We start from the raw sequence: 11,359 nt of genomic DNA on the forward strand, positions 1-11,359 counted from the left end.
CATGTATTTCAATGGACAATTCCATAACTTTTTGAAGGGTTACGAAAGTCTTTGCAAGCGTGTCAGTCGGCAACTCATAGAAAGCATTTTCTACAGCAACAATAAGCTCCTCGATGGTTCGAGTGCACTTTTGGTACTGTAGGCTTCGAATAGAATTAAAGAATCCTAAATCTAACACGTTGAAATCGGGGCTGTTCGGGGGTTGGTTAGCCACTCCAATGCCACAAACTCCATGTGCACAAAGCTTTTCTGGCTTGCATTGTCTTGTTGGATCAGCACATTACCCCGTCTGCCACATCTAGGAAACTTTTGATGAAACTGGGATGGCCACGACAGTCATGCAGCCCACGCTCGTGGTCAATAATGGGTCGGATAACTGTCCCAGCATAGTTTGATTATCAAAGATTTGCACATTTCCAGTGGACCACCCCAGCACAATAGTATGGTCGTGGACGATCAAGCATGTGACCACACACTGGGAACTGGCGGGGACAACCTTATTTAATATTGTATTAAAATAAAGTGGTGCGTCGACGTATTGTGGGGTGGTGACCATGGCGCCCTTCGGCCTGTTCTTGCTTCCACGCTGCGCTGGCGCCACTTGAACGAAGGGCCAAACACCACCGTTGCCGTCCCATTCCTTTTTGCCGTGTGGGTCATATCGCGGCCTGGCCACAGCGGCAAGGAACATCACCTTGGTGATAAAGCGCTTGGACTTGACCGCCCGAGCCGCGACCTCTTCGTCGTTGTACATATAGTACCTACGTTTAACCTTCATCAAGTAGAACCACTTTTCGTCAACATGCACATAGTCGTGCATGTCGTTGAAAAGATGGCGTCCACTTGGCAAAGGCCGAACGAAGGACATGGCAAACTTGAGTCGTTCTTCGATGTTCGCAGGGGTGAGATGGGGCTTGACGTAGTTTGACCGCGCCTTGAAGCGAGGATTCTTCTTCATGTGGCTAAAGATTGTCGTCATGGGGATTCCATACGCGGCCGACAGAGAGCGTAAGGTCTGCCGTTGCATTTGTAGAACGTTTCGGATGGCAGCTTCAATTTCGTCGCTTGTTCGGAGCGCATGGCGTCCAGAGTTCCCTTAAAAAGTACAACCTCATATATCAATAATTGCATAAAATTTATAAAAATATCTGGTTTGAGATAATTACCCTTAGTTTTTGAGGCGACATCGGCGGCACAGTGGCCGCCGCGGAGCGAGAGACGCACTTGCGTCCACAGACGTGATATCGTTCGCGGATGGCAGCTAAACATCTGTGCAAGCTCGGTGAGAGCCCCACGCGGCAGCACATCATCAACGGCGACGCTAAGCAGCGTTTCGTAGGCCGTGCGGCGATGGGCGAAGCTCAAGTGCTTGCGCACGTCCGCGAGGTCCCGGACGGCGACAGAAGCATCACCGGTTCGCCGTGGTGAACGAGGAGGCATGTAGTGGTGATATGTGTGCAGGAAGTGCTGCGTAGCCAATAAATTGTGCAATGAAGTTCTGGCGGGTCATTTTGTAATAGCTGACCATGACCCGAAGTTTTGCCGCGCAATATCTCAACAACCAAAATGGCTGGAAAGCGCTATAAACTACCCAATCAAAGCAGAGATCTTGCGCTTTCCAGAACGCCAGTCAGACACTCAATTGGAGTATTTTTTAGAAAAATGCCGCCAATCAAAAGTACAACATGACAAATTTTGTGGAACAGAGTGGTAATTGATGAGTGCTGTGGAGGTAGGCCAAGTGTGGGCATTAGGCGTAGAGGAAGGTGGAGGATGTGTCGTTGTGGTTGAAGTAGGCGGAATTGATGCCTTGGTAGTGGAGGGTTGACGATTGGGATTGGACAGGCGTTGTCGTTTCGCAGGCGGTGCTGATGTAGAGCGCCGAAGAAAGGCGGAAGAAGGATGAAAGGTTTGAGACGTGTTCCTTCCAGTAGATGGACGTAATGGAGAAGCGCGACGTCGGGGAGGCGATCAACGAGCACGACGGGTGGGTGACGAAAGGCGACGATAGGCAGACAGACGGTGGAGGAGGTTTGGGGCGGCTACGACTTAAGTGGGAGTGGTTGGTAGATGATGGGGTAAAAAGGCGTTGATGAGCTCGAGAGGAGCGGCCGGAGGAACGACCTCGCTGCGAGGAACGTGGAGGCGATCGACGAGTATAAGTTCGGGGAGAGGGTCGAGAGTCGTCACGATGGCGCTTGGGATAGCTGCTGTTGGGACCCTGATCGTTCCCATGGTTGTCGTCATAGTCCTCGCGGTCGCGGCGATTATGCTGCGTCGTATGATCGTCAATGATCTTGCGGGACGACGCGCGTTTCCGACGGCAGTGTATGTCAACAACGTGCTTAGGGTCGCCGGCACGAATGCGGTTTCGACTGTCATCGTCGCGCATGGTGTGGCAATCGGGAAGGCGGTGTTCAGGCGAGCCACAGTAGAAACAGGAATTGAAAGGATAGTTGTGACAGTTCGAGTGTGCCCAACGTGGCAGTGACTCGTAAGAAGGGGCAGCAGCAGCAGAATTGGTAGGCGGGGGTTGGGTAGTAGAAGGCGTAGCGTACAAGGCGGTTGGAGGCGTAGTGTAGGTAGCGACAACAGCAACTTGGCGTCGACGGGACTCGGAGTCACCGGAGCCTTGATCCGAGAGAATTAGATTGCGGCGAGAGGCGATGTTTAAGGTGTGGCGGATAGTAGCCTTGATGACAGTAGGCGTGCATTCGGAACCATCCTCGCGCGCTTTAAATTGGAGCTGGCAAACGGCGTGCCACACGTCTTTGTTGGCGGCAAAGGCGTTAGAGTAGAAGAGAGTTCGAAAGACCTCAAAAGTTTTCACATGACCTTCGCGAGCCGTGAGAGCGCCGGCGTTCCCAGGGAGACTTGCTGTTTCGATCTAGTTGATCTGATCGTCGAGAGTAGTGAAGAGAGTCTCGGCACTAATGTCCTCACTGTACTTGAGTTGAGTGAGACTCGCAAACAGGATCATGGGGTCGCGTGTGCCGGCTTCATGGCGCGCAGGTTTTGCATTGAAACTTACTACCTCTGTCTTATTATGAATACACATTTTGAAAATCGAATTTCCGAGAAAGAATGCACATTTTTGTATTCGGATAATTACACCTTATTCGTCCGTTAACTCTACAAGACCTAATGCCGCGGCGAGGTTATCGTCAGCGTCTGTATCGTCGACAATGTTTAGCGCCTCTTTCTGAGTGCAGAATGCACTCATTTCCATGCTCTCTAGGATTTCGAGTGACAGCTTATGCAGAATATCTGCACCATCTAAGTACGCACAACCAAAACTCGAAGCATCTCTATCACAAGAAAACATTTCTGGCAACTTGCCTCGAGAATGCAATACATCCTTTCGCATATGTGGGATCTTCTAGTCATTCCCACCCTTATTGAGAATGGCCTCTTGGAGGCATCTCTGCAGGGTGAGAAAGTTCTTGTTGAGTGTCTTGGTACTGACCACATCCCATGCAGCATCGGTGGCAGCCACAATCTCCTCAAGACTACTCGAGTGCTTTTCGGCCTGGAGGGCCTGAATGGCGCGGAAAAATCCGAGGTCCAGGACATTGAGGTCTGGTGAGTTAGGCGGTTGAAACACCACTTCCATGTCCCAGCCATCCGCATTGTATGCAGCGACGACATCAACATCACTTGGACGACGTGGGACCGGGCATTGTCTTGTTGGATCTTGACTACCTTGGTCTCACCGCGTGGCCACTTGGCGCGGATTGCACACTTTGTCCACCAGTATTGCCTTGTACGTCTCACGAGTTACGGAGACAGTCTTCATGACCGGTGTCCTAGCGTCACGACGACCGCTCCGGCGTTGGGCTGGAACGATTTCACTAAAGTGCCACGTCCCCAACTTGCCGTCAAACCACTCGCCACATGTCTCGTCCCATCGTGGGCGGGCAACATCCGTCAATAACATGACCTTGAGAAGGTGACGCTTGGACTTGCAAGACCGCTGCTTGATCTTCTCACCAATGGCTCCATGGACCTTCTTCTCGAGCCACTTTTCGTCTACGTGAACGGTGTCGTATATGTCGTCAAAGAACTTGGCGCCGTCGCGGTCACAGACATGGTCGAGCGCCCACTACAGGCGGCACACCTTATTGGACTCCGTTAGTGCAGGCTTGAGGACACTCGAGTACTTTGTAAAGACGCCTTGTTTGAAGTAGTCGTGCAGGTTCGATTTTGGCATCCCCAGGCTAACGAGCCTGGGGATGCACAGTAGCGCCGTGACTGAGGTATGGCTTGAATACGCTTGGGTAGGTCCTTGTGTAGGCGCTTTCGTCCACATGTGCTCTTCTTGAGCTGGCTGATGCTGCTACAGATGGTCTTGCTTCCTGAGAGGTTCACGGACCCACGACGCCATATGCGGCGAACAGTTGATGGTATGCAGTCGAACAACTGAGCCACTTCGTCCGCCACTCCCATGGGTATCTTGCCGGCTTTGGTGTACCGCAACAGCAGGTGTTAAACCATGCTGTTGCACTCACTGTCTGTGAGGTTCTTCTTCTTCTGCCTCTTGAGCATCTTTCAGAATGACTGGACAAAGTGAGCGGGGTTTGAATTCCAAAGCCCGCCAAGAGCTTGGCGCCAAAGTTTGCCGGGTATAGCCGGATACGAAGGTTATTATCCGGATAAACGGGGGTGGTAGCTTGCAATTTAGAAATGTAAGCATTATTATACAGGTACTTTGTATATTTTCTTTGAATTTTGTGTCTGGTTTCTAGATAATACAGCTGATAATATCTAATTCGGATACCCCACGCAGTCGGAGTAGAATGGACATAACTATTGAGTCCGTTACGATATTTGAGTTTTGAATAGTGATTCCAATAGACAAGACGCGCCTCTTTCTGTTCATAATCGAATCATCAGTTTAGGCGATGAACTTCAACAGGTAAATTTGTTACTTTCTAAGCATTTGTACTCACAATTTGATAACCAATTTAGGATAACTTTTTTTATCTTAAATTATGTATGTGTTTGAGCATTGAAATTTTGTGTTTAGGGTAAGCGGTTACAACAGGTTGCATATAATTTATACAAGGGTACTGTTTTATAGAGTTAAATTTCTGTTGTGGATGGATGTCCACCGAGTTTAACTCTCGACAAAACCTCAGATCCAACCCAATGTGGCCCGTGTCGACTAGGGAACTTCAAACCCAATCTTGAATGACTGTTACCGACGGCTTCTACGCCGTTTTTGCATTTCATTCACGTGACGGAATGGCCAGCATTATATGATAGAGGTTTTGACTCGAACAAATAACGAGGTGTGATTGGGCAATACAAAGTTATCCTAAATTGGTTATGTTATCTTAAATTGGTTTTTTACGTTAGCTGTATTTTACATGGGCGCTTGGATATTTGGCCATAGGGGTGGCGGCTGAGATGTATCTTGATTTTTGTATGTGACTCTTATCCGTATATAGTGTCCGGAGGCAGTTGGGGCCTTTAACCTCCCACAGCAGTGATAAAACGCATGAAATCAGTTTTAAACGCGTTTGGGTTTTGGTTTTAACTACTTTAATTGTACGTTAAATAATAAAACCTCCACCCTTCGATTTGGCCAGTTGGAAGTTTTTAGAAGACGTGCAACATACTATTAATAGTAACAGTACATACTATTAATAGTAACAGTACAGTAGTTGATTTGGTAAGTAGGAACTTTTAGTTCCTCCATAATCAAATATTTCTGATTATCGGAATGTGCAGGTGCCCGAGACACTTGAATACCTGTTATACTTAATAAATATTATGTATGGCAGAACCTGTTTGATGAACGAATAATTCCCTCATACCATGATTCCATTTTTACAGCCTAAGCTTAGTTCGTTTTACTGTACACCATAGGCAAATGCGTATGAGCACAAAACAATACTTAGTAATCGGGGTTAACTGTAAGTACATCTAGTGAATAAGATTGCTCATCACTGAGATGTAATTTAACCGCCAGAGAGGTTACTGTAACCCGGGAATAACGTTAGCATTGTGCTTCGTATGTAAACACAAAGTACTGGTTTATATAAAAGAGTAACACTACCGTTTCTATCAGGGAATTACTCGGTAACTAGCTGACGAAATGACCTGTGAAAGTTTTTGAAACATTTGAATTGGGACCAAACTTGAACGTTTCAGTAGAATTCCATTTATATAACATGAAGTTTGTGTGCATTAAACATCTCTGTAAGAAGTATTTCACTGCTAAACAGAATGCCATATATTTAGCGGAATGGAGCCTATGTATCCAATTTGACTTCTAAATTGAATTACCTTTGTAATACTATATTTGCCATTTATTTTAAATATCCAATAATTTGTTGAATCCATCAATTGACATGTCGCATAAGTTCCCACTAAACAAATCAACTACGGTACAGTAAACCAAAAACGTGCATTCATATTCAGACAGAGGTAGTACAGTAACAGTAAATTCTCATCGGAGGCTTCGAACTGTAAACAAATACCAATAGTAGTACTGTACTATACCTGATGTTTGCGGCAATACTGTGTGTACTAAACTACACCACTTCCCGTTCAAGTTGAAATGAATTTCCAGTCAATGTGAAATGAACACGTTCGAAACACGACGATTTTCAAATCAACATGAATTCTCTAACATTCAACTTGAAACATACTTTGTTTCATATATATTCTGGTGAATGATTTGAATAAAGGAGGAAGATGGGTGAGGGAGGGTAGACATGATGAGTGAATCACTATTGTATACTGAAGGGTAGTATAATTCATCACCTTATGGTCACTATACTATAGTTGAAGTAAGTTTAACGTTTCATTTTGAAGTGAACATTTTTCATGTTGAGACGTGAAACTGCACTTGTAAAATCTTATAATATTTCTGTATTTCACATTGACTGGAAATTCATTTCAATTTGAACGGGAAGTGGTGGCTGTAGTAATAATTAACTGTACTACTCTGGAAGAAAATATAAGGAAGTCTCAATATAATGGTGCATATTTTTCGCAAGAATGGACCAAACTGTACGGATTCGATACGAATACATATTATTTTAAGGACCGAAGTTACAGAATATTATAGCCAATAAGATTTGAATTTGTGAAAATCATTTTGTGATTGGCTAAAAGTTGAGATTTCCATCGAAGTTCGAAATTATTCAACCAATCATTTCCGATGAAATGGTAAATTCGAAGTAGCAAGTGTCCCTTAAAATCCGTCGCCCTGTAGACCAATCAACGCAAGGCGAATCCAATGCTACAATCTATTCGTGCAAAAAGTCAGCAGGTAGAGTGCTAACTAGAGTGCTGCCCACATACTTTATTCCATATTAAAATATCTGATTTCAGTAGTAGTACTATGTACTAGTAGTGACATTAAAAGTAGTTGGCAAAGAGTCGAGTTAATGCAATTTGGACAGAGGAAAGCATAAGCGAGTGTTGTGGGCATTAATATACTGTAATGCATTCTTCTTGATACTACATCGTACTCGACAACGTGGTTCCCTGTAGGAATTTTGTATAGCTGAACAGTTACGTCCGAAGTCGAGATGCACCACGCTAATTAACGCGGGTTTCAGCATGATGTCAAGAAGAATAAGTTTAGTACACACAGTATTGTCGCAGTATTTTATTTGGCCTAACTTGAAGCTTAGGGATGAGAAAATCTCTCGTTTGCAGAATTGCACACTTTATGCAAGATCACGTGCATGACCTAATCTTTTGCTCTAGGTTTACGATTTCACCACGTTGCCATGCATATTGTACACAGACAGTACACACAACAGCTGACCTGGTACACACAACAGCTGACCTGATACATATTTCCCAGCGTGAAACGCATGGTAAGTCACGTGCACGTGCTACACCCAGCTCGAGAGTCATTGGTCTCATTTTGCAATTTCCATTGACCAAACAACATAATGGTTCAGTACCAATTTATTGCCCTCGCCGCCACCGCCACCGCCATCACGGCCAAGATCTCGGTCCAACTACATCGCAACTTGGAAATCGCCAAGCAGTCGAATGTCGTGGTGAAATTTCACTGTGACGAGGCCCTCGCCACCCACCGCCGCCGACTCAAGGGCGGTGCGTCTCGCACCGAAACCATCGAGTCGCTGGTTAATTTGTTGAAGGAGCACACCACCAAGTCTCAGGCGTCGGTCAAGTCTCTCCTGGCCAACCAAGTTGAATCGACGGCTGTGGAAGTGGCCACGACATGGATCCAATGTTCCATGTACATCAACAACGCCCCCACCGACCTCGTCTACAAATTCTCGGCGTTGCCGGAAGTCAAATCCATTTACGAGCCAGTTACAATGACACTCGATGAAACCCAAAGCAATGACAAACCAGCAAGTGCTGTCAATGATGACATCGACTGGGGGGTCAAGAAGATCCAAGCGCCGGCGCTGTGGGCCAATGGCATCGAGGGCGACGGCATTGTCGTGGCCATCATCGACTCCGGTGTTCGCTATACCCATGAGTCGTTGGAGTCGAACTGGCGAAGTGAATACGGTTGGTTCAACCCGTACAACAAGACGAACCGGCTGCCCATCGACCCGGACGACCACGGCACTTCCGTCATGAGCACTATGGTGGGAACGAAAGGTATTGGTGTCGCCCCCAAAGCCAAGTGGATTGCGTGCAAAGGGTGCAAGTACGGGTGGTGCGTGGAACCCATGGTGGTGCAATGCGCTCAATTCCTGCTTTGTCCCCACGACAAAGACATCAACAAATGCGACGCCAGCAAGGCCCCTCATGTGATCAACGGCAGCTTTGGTTGGCACCGCAGGGACTTTTTTTTGGAAGATATGATTACAATGTGGAGAGAAGCGGGAATCATTCCCGTGTTTGCGATCGGCAACTACGGCCACCTAGGCTGTGGGAAATCAATTTATCCTGCCATGTCCCCTCAAGTGATTGCTGTCGGCTTCACTGACTCCAGCGATTTTTTGTCGGTGAATTCAAGTTTGGGACCTTCCGTCATGGACTATAAACTCGTCAAACCCGACATTTCTGCTCCTGGTTATGATATCCGTTCCGCAGCAAACTCCAGTGACGATGGTTACTTGTTGGGCTCTGGCTCGAGCATGGCCGCGCCTCAAGTGTCTGGAGCCATCGCCTTGTACTTGTCTGCCAACAAAGGCGCCTCGTACGACCAAGTGTACAAGGCCCTGACCGAGAATGTGGACACGGACACGTTAATTCCGCCCAACATAACCTGCGGTGGCATTTCCAACACGCAGTATCCCAACAACCTCTTTGGTCACGGCCGGTTGAACATCTTCAACGCCATGGCTGCTAGCATCCCCGGCCTGACTCTTCCCCCGCCATCCAAGTCCACCCAAGTCCTCAACCCGACCAATGACCTAAGCACGTGTGGCACCTTGGAAGACAACACGCACTATATTGGCGGCAACTTGGCCACGGCCAAACTAGCGACTGCTGAATCCTGCTGCGCTGAATGTAAAAAGACACCGGGATGCAAACTGTTTGTGTGGTACAACTTCAACGGTGGCTTGTGCCGGCTCAAACGCACCCAAGGCCGCAAGGTGACTGTGGACGGAGCCAAGGCTGGCGTGCTACCAGCCCCAGCCTCGGGATGACGGCTGTAGTTTTAGACCATCTATTAACATTGTCAACAAACTCACCGAAAATAGTGCGAATGATCTGACGCGGAGATTGTCGTACTTCCAACTCACTCTGCAAATGTTAGATCTGCAGCTCTATATAATTCGCACTTCAAAGCTCACGTGCATGAATGTTGGAGATGAGTTTTCGGACGGACTATTGTTTGGTGGGAGGAGAGTGCTATGAACCGGGACAGGTCAAGGCAGATGCAAGTGATCACTGAAAAGGTCGCGACGCCGGATTGGTGCGGCGTCGCAAGCATGGGTACGATTCTTATGAACTTCTCGACCTGGCGGCAGTGTCGAACGAGATGGTTGATGGTTGACACTATTGCGTTGGGCGTGGACGAGTGCAGGGATGGTGCCCGATGGTGGAGACATCTTTTTGCTCTCTCCACCATCTAGCACCGCCCCAGCGTTACAAGTTGCCTCGTTGCTATCGCCGCACAGGACGACGGTGGCAGCGACCTCCAGTGGAGGTCGTCAACAATATATTGACGTATCAATAATTGACAATACTATTTAGGGCAATACTGTATTGGCCGAGTCGAACAATATCAATAGTATTGAACAATAAAGAATATTGTATTGTTCAATACTACGTAGTATATTGAACAATAAACAAGCAATATCACACGAACCAGATGCCCCACACCCTCACAAATACGGCCAAAACGCTGCCAAAGACATGGCGCACAATATGCAGTAGCCATAGGATGATAAATCCGACCTCAAAATTGAATCCGACAATGCTTCCGACATATTTGAAACGTCAACATAATCCGGATGATGACACGACTGACGAATGATTTGATTGGAAGATTATAGCCAATTAGATAGCGAGAACAAATTTTGCACATCAGTGGACAATTTGCGGCCCAGCCGTACAGTTCAGCGGCCTCATGCAGCGGTGTCGTCCAGAGTGCATCTTTCTGCGGGAGACTTGGGCGAGGGGAGGACACCTGGAAAACCATCACCGGTAGCGTCGCTGGGAACTTGCGTACCTGGCGACCATGTAAACGGGGGTGTGACCAGGCGCTGATGAACCAGACCGAATGTATCAGTTACACGAGTGGAGAGATGCACTCTGCCGACCATCGCAGCACTTCAAGCTGCTTATATACGGAGGTAGTTGATCCGAACATCACTATTAACGCTGTATGGTAGAATGAAGTGACAGACCATGGCATTTGCGATATTATCGATAGGAACAGCCGGAGGCCTTACGAGTTTGCACGGCTTGTTGTGGCTGTGGGATTTGGTCACCCATAGTCACGATGCATGTGTTAAATGTTGAATTGCCATCGACAGGTATTCAACAAAATATTTATAACAGCATCTAGGCAAATTGATTTTGAGTTTGTATACGACGCCATCGTTAGGGTAGGCCGGGGGCCTTGGCTGCTTGTGTAGGGTATTGTGGCCGTGGGGTTTGCTCGCCCATGGCCACAGATGATATATCACAAGACGCACACTTCACAGGTACAATACTGACTTGGACGAGACAATTAAATTATGAATGATGGAGCAAAGTTATGAATCTATTTGGAACTCAGGAGCATCGTCGATAGGTGTCGGCGTGATACACTGTGTACACATGGTAGAGGTGGGATTTGGTCGCCCACAGCTATCATGAAATCAACATCGGTCGTCGGAGGCCTTGCCTGTTCGCGCGATTTGGCTGTTGGATTGGTTGCCCATTGCCGCGAGGCAAATAGTGGCCGAACAGGTAT

At 47.3% G+C, this 11,359-nt stretch overlaps 3 protein-coding genes across 3 annotated transcripts; 1 reads left to right on the forward strand and 2 right to left on the reverse strand.

Moving 5' to 3' along the window:
- Positions 1 to 298: 298 nt before the first annotated feature.
- On the reverse strand, positions 299 to 1,440 carry H257_12079 (hypothetical protein; the record flags this gene model as incomplete). The annotated part of the gene is made up of 3 exons (XM_009839189.1): positions 299 to 376; positions 554 to 1,095; positions 1,167 to 1,440. The coding sequence occupies 3 exons, from the start codon at positions 1,438 to 1,440 to the stop codon at positions 299 to 301; spliced, it is 894 nt and encodes a 297-aa protein (XP_009837491.1).
- A 1,939-nt stretch (positions 1,441 to 3,379) lies between these two features.
- H257_12080 (hypothetical protein) lies at positions 3,380 to 4,446 on the reverse strand (the record flags this gene model as incomplete). Its single annotated transcript, XM_009839190.1, has 3 exons — positions 3,380 to 3,656; positions 3,714 to 4,102; positions 4,153 to 4,446. 3 exons carry the CDS (start codon positions 4,444 to 4,446, stop codon positions 3,380 to 3,382), a joined length of 960 nt encoding a protein of 319 aa, XP_009837492.1.
- A 3,470-nt stretch (positions 4,447 to 7,916) lies between these two features.
- On the forward strand, positions 7,917 to 9,602 carry H257_12081 (hypothetical protein; the record flags this gene model as incomplete). The annotated part of the gene is made up of 1 exon (XM_009839191.1): positions 7,917 to 9,602. The coding sequence occupies one exon, from the start codon at positions 7,917 to 7,919 to the stop codon at positions 9,600 to 9,602; it is 1,686 nt and encodes a 561-aa protein (XP_009837493.1).
- Positions 9,603 to 11,359: the final 1,757 nt, after the last annotated feature.

The sequence above is a fragment of the Aphanomyces astaci genome (assembly GCF_000520075.1).
Source record: "Aphanomyces astaci strain APO3 unplaced genomic scaffold supercont1.38, whole genome shotgun sequence".
NCBI lineage: Eukaryota > Oomycota > Saprolegniomycetes > Saprolegniales > Verrucalvaceae > Aphanomyces > Aphanomyces astaci.